This window comes from Oncorhynchus keta, chromosome 5, assembly GCF_023373465.1.
Source record: "Oncorhynchus keta strain PuntledgeMale-10-30-2019 chromosome 5, Oket_V2, whole genome shotgun sequence".
Lineage (NCBI taxonomy): Eukaryota > Metazoa > Chordata > Actinopteri > Salmoniformes > Salmonidae > Oncorhynchus > Oncorhynchus keta.
Genome location: NC_068425.1, coordinates 10957301 through 10975497, shown reverse-complemented (window position 1 = coordinate 10975497; position 18197 = coordinate 10957301). Strand labels below are relative to the sequence as shown.

Here is an 18197-nt window from a genome sequence, read left to right as displayed (position 1 = left end):
TGGCTATTTCCCCCAGTCTTTGACTCCATAGCTTCCCTCCAGTGATGGGGTGTGACCAGGATAGTTTGTGTTTCCAGGCAAATGGGTGTGAAAATGTCCGTGGTTATTATGCATCATATCAGTTGAATTTGACCCCTTTCTTTGATCACAACTTTTAAAGTTTGTGTAAAACTTCAATCATGTTTCACCTTCCTACTTTTAGTTGTTGTTGAGCTTCTTAATCAATATATTCCTCCAACCTTTTTGTCCCTCTCTTCCGCCGCCTCCTCCCTCTGTCTCCTCCCTCATTCTCTAGGGAGCAGCGAGAGAACAGTATGGAGATTATATCAGTCTAAATTGGCCTCAGCCCGTCTTTAATCAGATGGACGACGACGAGAGAAAAGAGGCCGTCCTTTTTATTCCGTCTCTCGGAAATGTCAACCTTCTCTTATTCTCCCTTTTTTTCCCTCTGTCGGCTGACTGCTCTCCCGGGCAGTCCCTGGTTGTTTTATGCCTGGGGACTTTTTAACACAGGCAGTGTGACAGCCAGCTAAATGAGCTCTCATTTCCATGTTGAATTCACCTAGGACTACACTAGACTGCTGCTCTGTGTGGACGTCATCCTCTGTCAGTTTGAGCTTCCTTTTTTCAGACTTTATTCAACGGCACTTTCTTGTCGCATGGCCTGATTATTTAGTTTGTGTCTGCTCTGTGGCCACTTTGTGTTCACTTTGGGGCCTTGAGGTGTGTTCATTCATATTGCTTTTTATAGCCCCTCGCTCTCTCTCCTGAGGGCGTACCTGTAAACAAGTGCATTGTTGCGTTATGATGGATCCTCCAGACTTGCTACAGCTGGCTCACTTCAACTGCTCAGAGAAATAGTCATTATAGCATTGCAGTCTCCTGTGGGAATTAATGATGGTTTTGACAAATTTAAATGTAGCCTTTTTGCTTCAGAAGTTCTATATTTCTCCTCAACACAATGTCTGTTTGAGCTACTAAATAAGTGCTGTATGTGTTTCTCAGGTGGGAAAAGCAAAGGGGATCCTGAAGAACTTCCTCATCGAGCCATTCGTAGCCCACAAGCAGGTAAAACTATCTACGTGATGCGATTTCTCTAGTCTAGCTTCTTCTCAGAGGACTGCAGCCAAACAGGTTTTCCAACTTACTTTAATTTTATTCATGAGCTGTGTGAGGTACTGCGCCTTCACTAAACAGCATGTCAAATCTCAAGGAATGGCTTTAAAGGGATAGTTCACCAAAAAAATGATACTGAAGTATTTTGTTCATTAGTCCATTGTTAATGTCATCCCAAACAGTGATGCATGTCAGCAAGTCAAGTTTTCATGATTGAGTACTTTTAAGTACTGAAAAACCTGAAGATAGCTTGAGTGAATTATCCCTTGAACAAAATGGCTTCTATGGCGTACACGTCTCTGGTTGTCTATAACTGACCTGTGTGTGTCTCCCTCAGGAAGAGGAGTTCTACGTGTGTATCTATGCCACGCGGGAGGGAGACTACGTGTTGTTCCACCATGAAGGAGGGGTAGACGTGGGGGATGTGGATGCTAAGGCCAGTAAGCTTCTGGTAGGAGTGGACGAGAAGCTGACTGAAGACGCAGTGAGGAAACAGCTCCTGACCCATGTCGCTGCAGACATAAAAGAGTGAGTGGTGCGAGACAGTGCGTTCATTTAGAAACAGAATTCTACTTTGCACACTAAAATAACAGGATACTAGATTAATGGAAGGTATATTTCTGGTACATTCATTCTGAGGTAGAGAAGTGGAGGGTTAGAGAAGTAACCTGTTGCGTTAAACTAAAGCTGGCTGGCAAGCAATGGCAGCACCACTCACTACAAAACAGAGAGGGGAAAGCGATGGCAGCACCACTCACTACAAAACAGAGAGGGCAAAGCGATGGCAGCACCACTCACTACAAAACAGAGAGGGGAAAGCGATGGCAGCACCACTCACTACAAAACAGAGAGGGGAAAGCAATGGCAGCACCACTCACTACAAAACAGAGAGGGGAAAGCGATGGCAGCACCACTCACTACAAAACAGAGAGGGGAAAGCGATGGCAGCACCACTCACTACAAAACAGAGAGGGGAAAGCGATGGCAGCACCACTCACTACAAAACAGAGAGGGGAAAGCGATGGCAGCACCACTCACTACAAAACAGAGAGGGGAAAGCGATGGCAGCACCACTCACTACAAAACAGAGAGGGGAAAGCGATGGCAGCACCACTCACTACAAAACAGAGAGGGGAAAGCGATGGCAGCACCACTCACTACAAAACAGAGAGGGGAAAGCGATGGCAGCACCACTCACTACAAAACAGAGAGGGAAAGCGATGGCAGCACCACTCACTACAAAACAGAGAGGGGAAAGCGATGGCAGCACCACTCACTACAAAACAGAGAGGGGAAAGCGATGGCAGCACCACTCACTACAAAACAGAGAGGGGAAAGCGATGGCAGCACCACTCACTACAAAACAGAGAGGGGAAAGCGATGGCAGCACCACTCACTACAAAACAGAGAGGGAAAGCGATGGCAGCACCACTCACTACAAAACAGAGAGGGGAAAGCGATGGCAGCACCACTCACTACAAAACAGAGAGGGGAAAGCGATGGCAGCACCACTCACTACAAAACAGAGAGGGGAAAGCGATGGCAGCACCACTCACTACAAAACAGAGAGGGGAAAGCGATGGCAGCACCACTCACTACAAAACAGAGAGGGGAAAGCGATGGCAGCACCACTCACTACAAAACAGAGAGGGGAAAGCGATGGCAGCACCACTCACTACAAAACAGAGAGGGGAAAGCGATGGCAGCACCACTCACTACAAAACAGAGAGGGGAAAGCGATGGCAGCACCACTCAACAAAACAGAGAGGGGAAAGCGATGGCAGCACCACTCACTACAAAACAGAGAGGGGAAAGCGATGGCAGCACCACTCACTACAAAACAGAGAGGGGAAAGCGATGGCAGCACCACTCACTACAAAACAGAGAGGGGAAAGCGATGGCAGCACCACTCACTACAAAACAGAGAGGGGAAAGCGATGGCAGCACCACTCACTACAAAACAGAGAGGGGAAAGCGATGGCAGCACCACTCACTACAAAACAGAGAGGGGAAAGCGATGGCAGCACCACTCACTACAAAACAGAGAGGGGAAAGCGATGGCAGCACCACTCACTACAAAACAGAGAGGGGAAAGCGATGGCAGCACCACTCACTACAAAACAGAGGGGAAAGCGATGGCAGCACCACTCACTACAAAACAGAGAGGGGAAAGCGATGGCAGCACCACTCACTACAAAACAGAGAGGGAAAGCGATGGCAGCACCACTCACTACAAAACAGAGAGAGGGGAAAGCGATGGCAGCACCACTCACTACAAAACAGAGAGGGGAAAGCGATGGCAGCACCACTCACTACAAAACAGAGAGGGGAAAGCGATGGCAGCACCACTCACTACAAAACAGAGAGGGGAAAGCGATGGCAGCACCACTCACTACAAAACAGAGAGGGCAAAGCGATGGCAGCACCACTCACTACAAAACAGAGAGGGGAAAGCGATGGCAGCACCACTCACTACAAAACAGAGAGGGGAAAGCGATGGCAGCACCACTCACTACAAAACAGAGAGGGCAAAGCGATGGCAGCACCACTCACTACAAAACAGAGAGGGGAAAGCGATGGCAGCACCACTCACTACAAAACAGAGAGGGGAAAGCGATGGCAGCACCACTCACTACAAAACAGAGAGGGCAAAGCGATGGCAGCACCACTCACTACAAAACAGAGAGGGCAAAGCGATGGCAGCACCACTCACTACAAAACAGAGAGGGCAAAGCGATGGCAGCACCACTCACTACAAAACAGAGAGGGCAAAGCGATGGCAGCACCACTCACTACAAAACAGAGAGGGCAAAGCGATGGCAGCACCACTCACTACAAAACAGAGAGGGCAAAGCGATGGCAGCACCACTCACTACAAAACAGAGAGGGGAAAGCGATGGCAGCACCACTCACTACAAAACAGAGAGGGGAAAGCGATGGCAGCACCACTCACTACAAAACAGAGAGGGGAAAGCGATGGCAGCACCACTCACTACAAAACAGAGAGGGGAAAGCGATGGCAGCACCACTCACTACAAAACAGAGAGGGGAAAGCGATGGCAGCACCACTCACTACAAAACAGAGAGGGGAAAGCGATGGCAGCACCACTCACTACAAAACAGAGAGGGGAAAGCGATGGCAGCACCACTCACTACAAAACAGAGAGGGGAAAGCGATGGCAGCACCACTCACTACAAAACAGAGAGGGGAAAGCGATGGCAGCACCACTCACTACAAAACAGAGAGGGGAAAGCGATGGCAGCACCACTCACTACAAAACAGAGAGGGGAAAGCGATGGCAGCACCACTCACTACAAAACAGAGAGGGGAAAGCGATGGCAGCACCACTCACTACAAAACAGAGAGGGGAAAGCGATGGCAGCACCACTCACTACAAAACAGAGAGGGGAAAGCGATGGCAGCACCACTCACTACAAAACAGAGAGGGAAAGCGATGGCAGCACCACTCACTACAAAACAGAGAGGGGAAAGCGATGGCAGCACCACTCACTACAAAACAGAGAGGGGAAAGCGATGGCAGCACCACTCACTACAAAACAGAGAGGGAAAGCGATGGCAGCACCACTCACTACAAAACAGAGAGGGGAAAGCGATGGCAGCACCACTCACTACAAAACAGAGAGGGGAAAGCGATGGCAGCACCACTCACTACAAAACAGAGAGGGGAAAGCGATGGCAGCACCACTCACTACAAAACAGAGAGGGGAAAGCGATGGCAGCACCACTCACTACAAAACAGAGAGGGGAAAGCGATGGCAGCACCACTCACTACAAAACAGAGAGGGGAAAGCGATGGCAGCACCACTCACTACAAAACAGAGAGGGAAAGCGATGGCAGCACCACTCACTACAAAACAGAGAGGGAAAGCGATGGCAGCACCACTCACTACAAAACAGAGAGGGGAAAGCGATGGCAGCACCACTCACTACAAAACAGAGAGGGGAAAGCGATGGCAGCACCACTCACTACAAAACAGAGAGGGGAAAGCGATGGCAGCACCACTCACTACAAAACAGAGAGGGGAAAGCGATGGCAGCACCACTCACTACAAAACAGAGAGGGGAAAGCGATGGCAGCACCACTCACTACAAAACAGAGAGGGGAAAGCGATGGCAGCACCACTCACTACAAAACAGAGAGGGGAAAGCGATGGCAGCACCACTCACTACAAAACAGAGAGGGGAAAGCGATGGCAGCACCACTCACTACAAAACAGAGAGGGGAAAGCGATGGCAGCACCACTCACTACAAAACAGAGAGGGGAAAGCGATGGCAGCACCACTCACTACAAAACAGAGAGGGGAAAGCGATGGCAGCACCACTCACTACAAAACAGAGAGGGGAAAGCGATGGCAGCACCACTCACTACAAAACAGAGAGGGAAAGCGATGGCAGCACCACTCACTACAAAACAGAGAGGGGAAAGCGATGGCAGCACCACTCACTACAAAACCGAGAGGGGAAAGCGATGGCAGCACCACTCACTACAAAACCGAGAGGGGAAAGCGATGGCAGCACCACTCACTACAAAACCGAGAGGGGAAAGCGATGGCAGCACCACTCACTACAAAACCGAGAGGGGAAAGCGATGGCAGCACCACTCACTACAAAACCGAGAGGGGAAAGCGATGGCAGCACCACTCACTACAAAACCGAGAGGGGAAAGCGATGGCAGCACCACTCACTACAAAACCGAGAGGGGAAAGCGATGGCAGCACCACTCACTACAAAACCGAGAGGGGAAAGCGATGGCAGCACCACTCACTACAAAACCGAGAGGGGAAAGCGATGGCAGCACCACTCACTACAAAACCGAGAGGGGAAAGCGATGGCAGCACCACTCACTACAAAACCGAGAGGGGAAAGCGATGGCAGCACCACTCACTACAAAACCGAGAGGGGAAAGCGATGGCAGCACCACTCACTACAAAACAGAGAGGGGAAAGCGATGGCAGCACCACTCACTACAAAACAGAGAGGGGAAAGCGATGGCAGCACCACTCACTACAAAACAGAGAGGGGAAAGCGATGGCAGCACCACTCACTACAAAACAGAGAGGGGAAAGCGATGGCAGCACCACTCACTACAAAACAGAGAGGGGAAAGCGATGGCAGCACCACTCACTACAAAACAGAGAGGGGAAAGCGATGGCAGCACCACTCACTACAAAACAGAGAGCGGGAAAGCGATGGCAGCACCACTCACTACAAAACAGAGAGGGGAAAGCGATGGCAGCACCACTCACTACAAAACAGAGAGGGGAAAGCGATGGCAGCACCACTCACTACAAAACAGAGAGGGGAAAGCGATGGCAGCACCACTCACTACAAAACAGAGAGGGGAAAGCGATGGCAGCACCACTCACTACAAAACAGAGAGGGGAAAGCGATGGCAGCACCACTCACTACAAAACAGAGAGGGAAAGCGATGGCAGCACCACTCACTACAAAACAGAGAGGGGAAAGCGATGGCAGCACCACTCACTACAAAACAGAGAGGGGAAAGCGATGGCAGCACCACTCACTACAAAACAGAGAGGGGAAAGCGATGGCAGCACCACTCACTACAAAACAGAGAGGGGAAAGCGATGGCAGCACCACTCACTACAAAACAGAGAGGGGAAAGCGATGGCAGCACCACTCACTACAAAACAGAGAGGGGAAAGCGATGGCAGCACCACTCACTACAAAACAGAGAGGGGAAAGCGATGGCAGCACCACTCACTACAAAACAGAGAGGGGAAAGCGATGGCAGCACCACTCACTACAAAACAGAGAGGGAAAGCGATGGCAGCACCACTCACTACAAAACAGAGAGGGGAAAGCGATGGCAGCACCACTCACTACAAAACAGAGAGGGGAAAGCGATGGCAGCACCACTCACTACAAAACAGAGAGGGAAAGCGATGGCAGCACCACTCACTACAAAACAGAGAGGGGAAAGCGATGGCAGCACCACTCACTACAAAACAGAGAGGGGAAAGCGATGGCAGCACCACTCACTACAAAACAGAGAGGGGAAAGCGATGGCAGCACCACTCACTACAAAACAGAGAGGGGAAAGCGATGGCAGCACCACTCACTACAAAACAGAGGGGGAAAGCGATGGCAGCACCACTCACTACAAAACAGAGGGGAAAGCGATTGCAGCACCACTCACTACAAAACAGAGAGGGGAAAGCGATGGCAGCACCACTCACTACAAAACAGAGAGGGGAAAGCGATGGCAGCACCACTCACTACAAAACAGAGAGGGGAAAGCGATGGCAGCACCACTCACTACAAAACAGAGAGGGGAAAGCGATGGCAGCACCACTCACTACAAAACAGAGAGGGGAAAGCGATGGCAGCACCACTCACTACAAAACAGAGAGGGGAAAGCGATGGCAGCACCACTCACTACAAAACAGAGAGGGAAAGCGATGGCAGCACCACTCACTACAAAACAGAGAGGGGAAAGCGATGGCAGCACCACTCACTACAAAACAGAGAGGGGAAAGCGATGGCAGCACCACTCACTACAAAACAGAGAGGGGAAAGCGATGGCAGCACCACTCACTACAAAACAGAGAGGGGAAAGCGATGGCAGCACCACTCACTACAAAACAGAGAGGGGAAAGCGATGGCAGCACCACTCACTACAAAACAGAGAGGGGAAAGCGATGGCAGCACCACTCACTACAAAACAGAGAGGGGAAAGCGATGGCAGCACCACTCACTACAAAACAGAGAGGGGAAAGCGATGGCAGCACCACTCACTACAAAACAGAGAGGGGAAAGCGATGGCAGCACCACTCACTACAAAACAGAGAGGGGAAAGCGATGGCAGCACCACTCACTACAAAACAGAGAGGGGAAAGCGATGGCAGCACCACTCACTACAAAACAGAGAGGGGAAAGCGATGGCAGCACCACACTACAAAACAGAGAGGGGAAAGCGATGGCAGCACCACTCACTACAAAACAGAGAGGGGAAAGCGATGGCAGCACCACACTACAAAACAGAGAGGGGAAAGCGATGGCAGCACCACACTACAAAACAGAGAGGGGAAAGCGATGGCAGCACCACACTACAAAACAGAGAGGGGAAAGCGATGGCAGCACCACTCACTACAAAACAGAGAGGGGAAAGCGATGGCAGCACCACTCACTACAAAACAGAGAGGGGAAAGCGATGGCAGCACCACTCACTACAAAACAGAGGGGAAAGCGATGGCAGCACCACTCACTACAAAACAGAGAGGGGAAAGCGATGGCAGCACCACTCACTACAAAACAGAGAGGGGAAAGCGATGGCAGCACCACACTACAAAACAGAGAGGGGAAAGCGATGGCAGCACCACTCACTACAAAACAGAGAGGGGAAAGCGATGGCAGCACCACTCACTACAAAACAGAGAGGGGAAAGCGATGGCAGCACCACTCACTACAAAACAGAGAGGGGAAAGCAATGGCAGCACCACTCACTACAAAACAGAGAGGGGAAAGCGATGGCAGCACCACTCACTACAAAACAGAGAGGGGAAAGCGATGGCAGCACCACTCACTACAAAACAGAGAGGGGAAAGCAATGGCAGCACCACACTACAAAACAGAGAGGGGAAAGCGATGGCGAGGTACTCTAATAATGCTGGAGGGAGGAGGAGGAGGAGGAGGAGGAGGGGGGAGTTCCATTAGAGAAATGACATACTCCCTCTATGAGCTCGCCTTTCTTCGATCACCCCCTCCTTTCCCCTTAGCCTTATTCTGAGCACGTTCCTGGAGCCTGACGTTTATTTTGATGGGTGTGATACAGTGACCCACCTCCCTTTGCTCGAAACAGCTCTCTGTGAAGGCAGGCAGGGCCTGGCTGGGCTCCCCACGGTCTTGGCTGACATTGAGGGAGGCGGATCTGCACTGTTCACCCCCCCCCTCCCTCACCCTCTTGTCTCCTTTTGGATCCAGGACAGGAGCGGTGGCCCTAGCCCCATCAGAACCTGTCAGTAGGAGAGGAGCTTCGTCACTGTGGGTGTGATGCGTCGTGCCTGACCCCCCTCCTTGAGGCCAATGTTCTCCTGGCAGCTAGAGTAGCCCCCCTGACAGACAGGAGACCGATGTGGTCACAAGGCCAGAGAGCTGCCTGCACAGCTGACAGACAGGCAGGCACAGAGAGAGGAAGAAATACTGCCCCCACCACAGCCCTTCACCCATCTGTTTTGACAGGAGGAGGAGGCGGGAGTAATGTAGATGTTTCCTTCGTTGTAGCGAGGCTCACCAGCTAATTTACAGGTGCAGTGGAAAAGAGCTGGCTCCTCCTCCACAACTGCCTCCATCCCTCCCTCTTTCCCTCACTTCTTCCTTATTAATGTTGGCTCATGTTTTTATGGATTTAGTGCTATATAAAGGGTGTGACTCACTGATTGAAAGGAAAGTGCTATCACTAAGGGAAATGAGTTAGATTGAACAGTCAGTTAGTTGACAGATCTTCCACTGAATCATATTTATTACTCTGCACATAATAAGGAAGAGAAAGGGGCTGTCTGTATTTTAGGGAAAGGTAAACGATTAAGGTGTGGCTATTAAACAGTTGAACTTGTTGGCTGGTTATTTCTTCCTGCAGGGTTCTGGCCAGCTTCATCGTTGGACTGTTCAACCTGTATCAAGACCTATACTTCACCTACCTTGAGATCAACCCACTGGGTAGGTCCTGTCATACAATCCTACCACATCCAACTCTCCTACCAACCTCCTACCACAGCCTAAACATGATGCTCTGAACGACTCCCTCATCCAGACATACACTCTCAGTCTTGTCATTTTGTCATAGAATTAAGAGGTTTGAGGGGGGGAATAATGATCTGACGGAATCTAAAAACATCTCCTTGTCGGAAAACGTATAGAGGAGCAGAAGTTCATTACAACATTCTAACTCTGAGGGGAGAAACTGGTTCAATAATTCATGTTCCTGCTGTTTGGTGACTGCAGTGTGTTTTATCAGGGTGTAGTTGGTCATCAGTACCAGGTTATGTGCCCTGTGGCAGCTGTTCCTGTGGAGGGGAGAGGACTCGGGATGCTGAGACCTCCCCTCCTGCTTTGATGTCTCCCCCACACCCCCTGCCTCTCCAATCTCCCCTTTCTGCAGAGTGAGTAGGGACTGGGGAGGTTAGGACTCCCCCTGGGGGTGGACATGGTCCTCTCTCATTTTCCCGGTGTTCTATTTTAGAGATCACCCCCACAGTGGCTCCGCTGGAGACCTGCAGGTCTCTGTGGAAACGACACAAACGAACACACCGTGTCAGTGTTTGTCTAAACAAAACCGTGCCATTTCCAACCATCCCTGACCCCAGAACAAATCCACTTAGGTAGGATGGAAGCAGTGAGGTACAGATGGAGAGCTGTACTCTGATTCAATCACAGTGGAAGAAGCCAAATCAATATCAAAAAGAGGATCTTTTGCCTTCTGCATTTAACCTGTTCAATACCCTGGGCTAACATGCTACTCTTTGCCTGTCGTGTCTCTCTCTCCGTTTCCTTCTCCCAGTGGTCACGAAGGATGGCGTGTTTGTGCTGGACATGGCGGCTAAGATCGATGCCACGGCGGACTACCTCTGTAAGGCCAAGTGGGGCGACGTAGAGTTCCCTCCACCCTTTGGCAGGGAGGCCTACCCTGAGGTGAGGACAATCACCTGACTGCTAGCCAGAGGCTGCTATGTCCATTTTGTTACTTCGAAGGAACTAGAAGGATAAGGGCAGTTCCAAGGAAGTCCTAAAATATTATACAATCGCTTTACAAGTAATTGTGTGTCATGTAGACCAGGGTTAAGGTCAATTCAGAAAGTAAATCCAATTAAACCTTTTCCCCATTGAAAAGAATTTGAATTTCAGTGTACTTCTGGAATTGACCCCAACCCTGATAAAGACTTGACATATATTTTCAAACAAGCCTCCACCTAAATTAATCTGCATAAAAATCCCAGATGTACATACTATATCTGGTTCCTCATTAGTTATTTTTTGCTGACTAGATGCACACCCGACCCGTAGTGATAAAGGTTTTAGTTCCTTCCCGTTTATTGACGACGACATGACTATTTTATGAGTCCTCTGGCTGGCCCAGCTATTGAGAGAGATGTTGATCAGGAAAGGGACTAGGGGAGTGACTCTGAGCCTTGACTCATACTGAGTTAGTACCATATCTCCGTGACGATACCATAACACACCCCAGTAGCGATGGTCGTCGGGGTGTAGGGCTACTTGGACAACAGGGATGTTGTGACCTCATTAGATGTTGTTATTATTCTACACATAGATATTCTGTCTTCCATTTTGATGGCTCAGTCTAGATTTAAAATGTTTGACCAGGGTTTTTGTCTTCTATTGTTGATTTAATTAGCTTGTGTTTTGATAGTTGTTTTTGGTATTATGGTTAATAGTTCTCTGTGTGTGTGTGACTCTGGCTGGTCTGAGCTGCTTTGAGACAGAGGGTCTGTCTGGGTGCTGTAGGCACCAGACAGGCCCGTTTAATTGGGCTGCTGTCAGTCTCTGGTGTAGCCGCGGGACCAGCGGGGGCCTTTGATTGGGTGTGTCTCCAGCTGTGTCCCTCGCTGTCACAAGCAACCAGCTCTGATTGGCAGCAGGCTGTTTTTTTACCGCCTGGACATTCCGTCTTCAATAGTGTCAGAAATGCGTGTTTCACCACACAGGAACATCCACATGAACAGGTGCACATACTAAAAAAAGAATCTGAGGAGAAACACTGATATTTGAAAGTGTGGACCTGGGCTACCAGAGATGTTTTATCCTCTGTCGTTGAAGCAGGATAAAAATGAGTTTGAAAAGGAAACAACATGAGTGGATTATTACAGCCTCATGAAGTGGTGCTCAAACTGATTTACTGCTGCCCTCAGAAAACCTTGCGTTCCCACTACCCCCACAGGACCTTCAGCTAACCTCCCCTTTGGCTCTTGCAGGAGGCCTATATTGCTGACCTGGATGCCAAGAGTGGTGCCAGTCTCAAACTCACCCTGCTCAACCCCCGTGGCAGAATCTGGACCATGGTGGCAGGAGGAGGGGCTTCCGTCGTCTACAGGTAGAGTCACCAATCACACGGTCTCAATCTGAGCCATGCGTCTTCACCTCAGCATGCCAAACAATGTTACTAATAACATGTTTGGAGTTTCTCTACACACTCCCATGTTCTTTCATTGTGGTGTTGCTGATGGCCCTGTTAGCTTAGTTTCTGGCTGCCTCCTAGGCTACCTCGGCTGTAATTGGGTTTAGCATTAGGAGTGTGCACCAGCTGGTGATGGAACAGCTGGTGATGGAACAATCAGATTGATGGCGCAGCCGAGGTCAGACGCTGCTGCTTGTTCAGCAGAGAGCTGAATGAGATCATCTAGCGACCCGATCTTAACGAGAGTCTGGAGGAATGAGGAGCCTTCCGTCTGTCAGGGGCATGAGGCGTAACGTACACAGACACGCCGACTGCGACTGAATGCTTCTGTGGATTGGAGTAGTGTCTGTATAGATTGTTTTAACACTGTTGACAGACTTTGAGAGAGAGACTTGGTTGATCTGGTTAAACTTTCACAATGCACTACTATACTGAATGTACAGTAGACTGTAGATGCTTTCTTCAGGTGATTGTGTATATTGTCCCTGCACCCCTGTGTTTGTTTTTATCCAATGGGATCCATCCCACACAGTGACACTATCTGTGACCTGGGTGGGGTTGACGAGCTGGCCAATTACGGGGAGTATTCAGGAGCGCCCAGCGAACAGCAGACCTATGATTATGCCAAGACCATCCTGTCCCTGATGACCCGGGAGAAACACCCCGACGGAAAAGTCCTGATCATCGGAGGAAGCATTGCAAACTTCACTAACGTTGCAGCCACATTTAAGGTAGATCTAAAAATGCATCCACAGAGTTGAACACTATCTGAAGCAGTTGTGATTTAGATTCCCATAGGGTTAGGCTACTCTGAGATCCTCGCTTGTCTCTGTTCCAGGGCATTGTCAGGGCCATCAGGGACTACCAGGGCCCCATAAAGGAGCATGAGATCACCATATTTGTCCGCCGTGGGGGCCCCAACTATCAGGAAGGCCTCAGGGTCATGGGCGAAGTGGGTGAGTAGCTCCACAATAGATAAAGGTTCCTTTTGCAAGAGATGTTCATGGTCTTGTATTTCTCCTAATTTCCTCTGTGTCGGGCCAATGCTATTTTTAGCTTTGATTGACATACTCGACCTTCTGAAGACATTCACTGTGTGTGTGTGCGTCATGTTTCCACAGGTAAGACTACTGGCATCCCCATCCATGTCTTCGGCACAGAGACTCACATGACTGCCATTGTCGGCATGGCGCTGGGCCACCGACCAATACCCAAAGAGCCTCCCGTCGCCGCCCACACCGCCAACTTCCTGCTCAACTCCAGTGCCAGTTCATCAGTAGGTTACACTGGGCCTATAATTGGTTACGGGGCAATTCTACCACTTTTCAATCCAGTCAAAAATGTGATGTTGATGATATTTCCACACTGAGCTCAAAATAGCACTTTGAAATTGTGAAAATTATGATAATGCCTTTTTTAATGTAAGAGATTTTGGAGAGAGAAAATGCCTGGAATTCCAGCCTGTTCAGGTAGAATAATCTGATTATTCTGATCAATGACCAATCACCACTTATTTCCATATGCATCCTCCTACTTTGAAGGGGTATGCGGGGTGGGCTCTTGAGTCTAGGTGATCCTATCTGCTGATCAGTGTAGGTAGTAAATATATTAGCATTTGTATCAGCCCACCCGCACCGTCAGACCGAGCATTTCAATGGCATAAGGAGGCTCAGGGAAATAAATAATTTCCAATGATAGCTATTTTCATGAAATATAAACACACGGTGGTTTTATTAGACCTACAGTGATGATATAGAAATAAGACTGCATGGGGGCTTTAATAAGATATACCCGATGACATCATCAAAAATATGAACATTTTAAAAAGTGATTAATTTTTTTCAAACACTGAGATTCACGGTGATGTGTCTCCAATGCAGGCACAGTGAGGTCATCTGAGGTGCGTCTTTTTGTGTGTAGGGCAATTCCTGGCTTTGTATGCTGCTCTGCTTTTAAATAGCAGCCAGGAGACAAAACACTAGGCCTGTGCTGTAGCCTGCAGGGCTCCATTAATGATGTGCTGCACCAGGGGCTTTCAGAGATGCGTCCGTGGTCATGAGTGTGATATGGGAATGGGGCCCACGTCCATTTGATGATGGGCAAAAATATGAAAGCAGCAAATGCACAGGTTTGCAAAGGTGCCGATTGGGCTTCCTGGGGAATGCACCCATCTCACTCTAAACACAGCTCAACAGAATGTCGTTTTAATGAATTTGAATGAATTTAAACTGTGTGGGCCCAGCATGTAGATTTGTTTGTTTCTAAAGCAGGTTCAACACATGAGTCTGCTGTGCCATAGACATAGTGTGTACATAGGGCCCTACTGTACAGCTGGCATCACTGCAGGTTTATCACACAAGGCTTCATTGTAAAGCTTGCACCGTGCTACTCTCCCCTCTATGCAGGTAATGTGGCACTGTCACAAATAAAACCATTACCGTTTTTTAGGCAAGTCATTCAAATCGAGCCTGTTCTAGGAAGGCATGTGTGCATCAGGGCTGGTGTTAACCTGATTAGCTCTTCAACAGAACGTAACCCTTCTTCTCCTGTCTCTTCTCTCCTCTGTCCTCTCCAGACCCCAGCCTCCAGCAGGACAGCCTCCTTTTCTGAGAACAAGGCTGGCCCCGGCGCCTCTGCTGCCAAGAAGTCCAAGTCAGGGGCCCCTCCAGGTGAGCTCCTCGATGAGACCACACACACACGGGAAACATAAGAATGATGCTTCTCAGGTATTTATGTAAAAGTAATGGAATGCAGTTTTACAAGCCGGGTTGGGGTCAATTCCATTTAAATTCCAGTCAATTTCAGATAATACATTGACATTTCAATTCTCTAAAAATGCTTTTTAATTAGGAAAATTCCAATTCCACATTTTTATTTTCTTAATGGACTAGAATTTAAATGGAATTGACCCCAACCCTGGTAGCAAGAGGCTTCCTTGAGAACCACTGCTCTCATAAAATGTGAGCTTGTGTCCCAGCTCCCCCTGGTGGCCATTAGGGTTTTCACAGCCCACATCAGCCCAGGATCTGTTGTGAAAAACCTTCCCTTTTAGAGGGCATGATCGACACATGTTCTGAATGTAATAACATTGAGTATATTGTTTCTGATTTTTGTTTTGTTTTATTGTTGTGGCACCACAGAGCGACAGGCGTCGTCAGACAGTCCAGGAGGTAGGACACTCCCCTGTCAGACAGACTGACTAGGGTGGGCCTGGGACATGGCTCTCCCCCTAGCCCCCCTGTGAAGCCCTCGAGCTGTGTCATGTTCTCCTGTCCTCTCCTCTCATGTGTCGGGCTTTTATTTCTATGTGGTTCTAATGGTTCATCCATGGGAACAACCCTGGACATTATTGATGTATAGGCGACTACATTTCTGATCACATTTGTAGTTCTTAAAGGGGAATTTCTGACATCCAGAAATATACAGTTATAACATGTTTTGTATGGTTGCGGGTTCAGCTTCTGTCTCACTAACCCCTGTAGTTTCCTGTCGGTTGTGATGTCTCAGTCAGCGGCTGGCTGTCAGTGTTTGGTTCCTTCACGGTCTAAAAATTGTTTGCCCTGCCATGTGTCTTCTGTTGATGTTGTGTGCCCTGGTCTATCACACCTCTTAGCAGAGCAGGATATGACTTATTTAAAGCTCGTACCTCTCTGTAGCGCGTTAAAAGCTATTTTCTCTCCTGGTGCGGTAATAAGGAGATCAAGCTATTTTTCTCCCTCTGATTAAGTGTGTGTGCACGCCAAACCTCTGTTCATTGTTTGAGTGACTTTGCATTTTGTAGTTAACCTTTCCCTCTTTTTCCTCCTCCATCTTTCCTCCTTTCCCTCCCTCCCTCTCCTTTCCTTGTCCCCTGTGTGTTCCTTGTCCCTGCAGTCAAGGCGTCAACCCTCTTCAGCAAGCAGACCAAGTCCATCGTGTGGGGCATGCAGACTCGGGCCGTGCAGGGCATGCTGGACTTTGACTACACCTGTTCCAGGGATGAGCCCTCTGTGTCTGCCATGGTCTACCCATTCACGTAGGTGTCTCTTTCTTTACATCCTGTCTCTCTACTTCCTGTATACCACTCTTAACTGTCGTGTCCCGAGACCACAGAGAGGTGTTGAAAATAACAAGCATTTTTATGGTCGATTTTGTGTGTGTGTGCGTTCACACGTGCATATCTTATTTGTCTGGTTCATCGTTCGATACTCAATGTTGTGACTGTCTGTGTGTTCCAGTGGGGACCACAAGCAGAAGTTCTACTGGGGCCATAAGGAGATCCTGTTGCCTGTCTATAAGAACATGGGCGACGCCATGAAGAAACACCCGGAGGTGGACGTGCTCATCAGCTTCGCCTCGCTCCGCTCTGCCTTCGACAGCACCATGGAGACCATGCAGTACCCGCAGGTTGGTAGCGCCTCCATGCCATCCAGAAGGTGTCATCTAATGGTGAGAGAGCCGTAGGTCTGACCGATTATAATTCTTCATATTCCCCCCCCCCCTTCAGATTCACACCATCGCCATCATAGCAGAGGGCATCCCTGAAGCCCAGACCAGGAAGATCATTAAGCGGGCGGACGAGAAGGGTATCACTATCATCGGCCCGGCAACGGTAGGCCCCTCCTACTTTATACCCCTCACTTACAGTGTGTGAGGCCTGCTTTTTAAGGGTGTAGAGAAGAGTATCATATCTAACTCTGTGTGTGTGCGTGCGCTTGGCCAGGTTGGAGGGATCAAGCCTGGCTGTTTTAAGATTGGGAACACAGGGGGCATGCTGGATAACATCCTGGCCTCTAAGCTGTACCGTCCAGGCAGTGTGGCCTACGTGTCCCGCTCTGGAGGCATGTCCAACGAGCTCAACAATATAATCTCCCGCACCACCGACGGAGTCTACGAGGGTGTGGCCATTGGAGGAGACCGGTAAGAGAATGGCTGTGTGTGAATGGGGTGGATAAGATTACTGATGTATGTCTCTGTGTGTATAATTAATGCTTATTTCTTCATTAGATACCCAGGCTCAATCTACACAGACCATGTGCTGAGGTACCAGGACACCCCAGGGGTAGAGATGATCGTAATGCTGGGAGAGGTGAGGTTTTGAAAGACACGTCCACATCATTGCTGCTAATGTGCCCCCTCCACTGAGTAAACTAACCATCGAAAAATAAACCTTATCCTTTTAACGCAATCAGTTTATTTTCATCAAGTGTAGCTAATTAACATCGACATTTATGACCAGACTAATTCCATGATTGGATGTCACCTCTGCAAGTGTGTGTGGACTTCCTTTTTAAAGCACTGTTGGTCTCCCTTCTAGATTGGCGGCACAGAGGAGTATACGATCTGCCAGGGCATCAAGTCAGGCAGGATCACCAAGCCTGTGGTGAGCTGGTGCATCGGGACCTGTGCCACCATGTTCTCCTCAGAGGTGAGTGTGATGGGAAGAGTTGGGGGGGAGGGGTTGAAGTCATTGGATTGATATCAGAGACTTGCAGGGCAGGCATACTGGAAGAAGGGGTCTGGTTTAGAGGTCGACCAATTATGATTTTTCAACGCCGATACCAATTATTGGATGACCAAAAAAAGCCGATCCCAATTAATTGGCTGTTTAAAAAATATATATGTGTGTGTGTGTGTATACATGTAATAATGACAATTACAACAATAATGAATGAACACTTATTTCAACTTTAATGTAATACATCAATAAAATCAATTTAGTCTCAATTTAAATAATGAAACATGTTCCATTTGGTTTAAATAATGCAAAGTGTTGGAGAAGAAAGTAAAAGTGCAATATTTGCCATGTAAAAAAGCTAATGTTTAAGTTCCTTGCTCAGAACATGAGAACATAGAAAGCTGGTGGTTCCTTTTAACATGAGACTTCAATATTCCCAGTTAAAAGGTTTTAGGTTGTAGGGCAGCAT

At 48.8% G+C, this 18197-nt stretch overlaps 1 protein-coding gene across 2 annotated transcripts in view; it reads left to right on the top strand.

Moving 5' to 3' along the window:
• The window catches only part of LOC118370455 (ATP-citrate synthase-like), a 32321-nt gene that overhangs the window by 9722 nt on the left and 4402 nt on the right, over positions 1-18197 (top strand). Inside the window, exons 4-19 of one of the 2 annotated variants that reach the window (XM_052518696.1) lie at positions 1006-1068; positions 1454-1644; positions 9739-9818; positions 10660-10790; positions 12089-12207; positions 12824-13022; positions 13130-13247; positions 13413-13567; positions 14867-14960; positions 15432-15461; positions 16165-16306; positions 16509-16677; positions 16778-16882; positions 16994-17190; positions 17278-17359; positions 17588-17698. In XM_052518696.1, coding sequence (XP_052374656.1) covers positions 1006-1068; positions 1454-1644; positions 9739-9818; positions 10660-10790; positions 12089-12207; positions 12824-13022; positions 13130-13247; positions 13413-13567; positions 14867-14960; positions 15432-15461; positions 16165-16306; positions 16509-16677; positions 16778-16882; positions 16994-17190; positions 17278-17359; positions 17588-17698 — 1986 coding nt within the window. The remainder of the gene's footprint in view (positions 1-1005; positions 1069-1453; positions 1645-9738; positions 9819-10659; positions 10791-12088; positions 12208-12823; positions 13023-13129; positions 13248-13412; positions 13568-14866; positions 14961-15431; positions 15462-16164; positions 16307-16508; positions 16678-16777; positions 16883-16993; positions 17191-17277; positions 17360-17587; positions 17699-18197) is intronic. The other variant, XM_052518697.1, reaches the window with a different exon arrangement.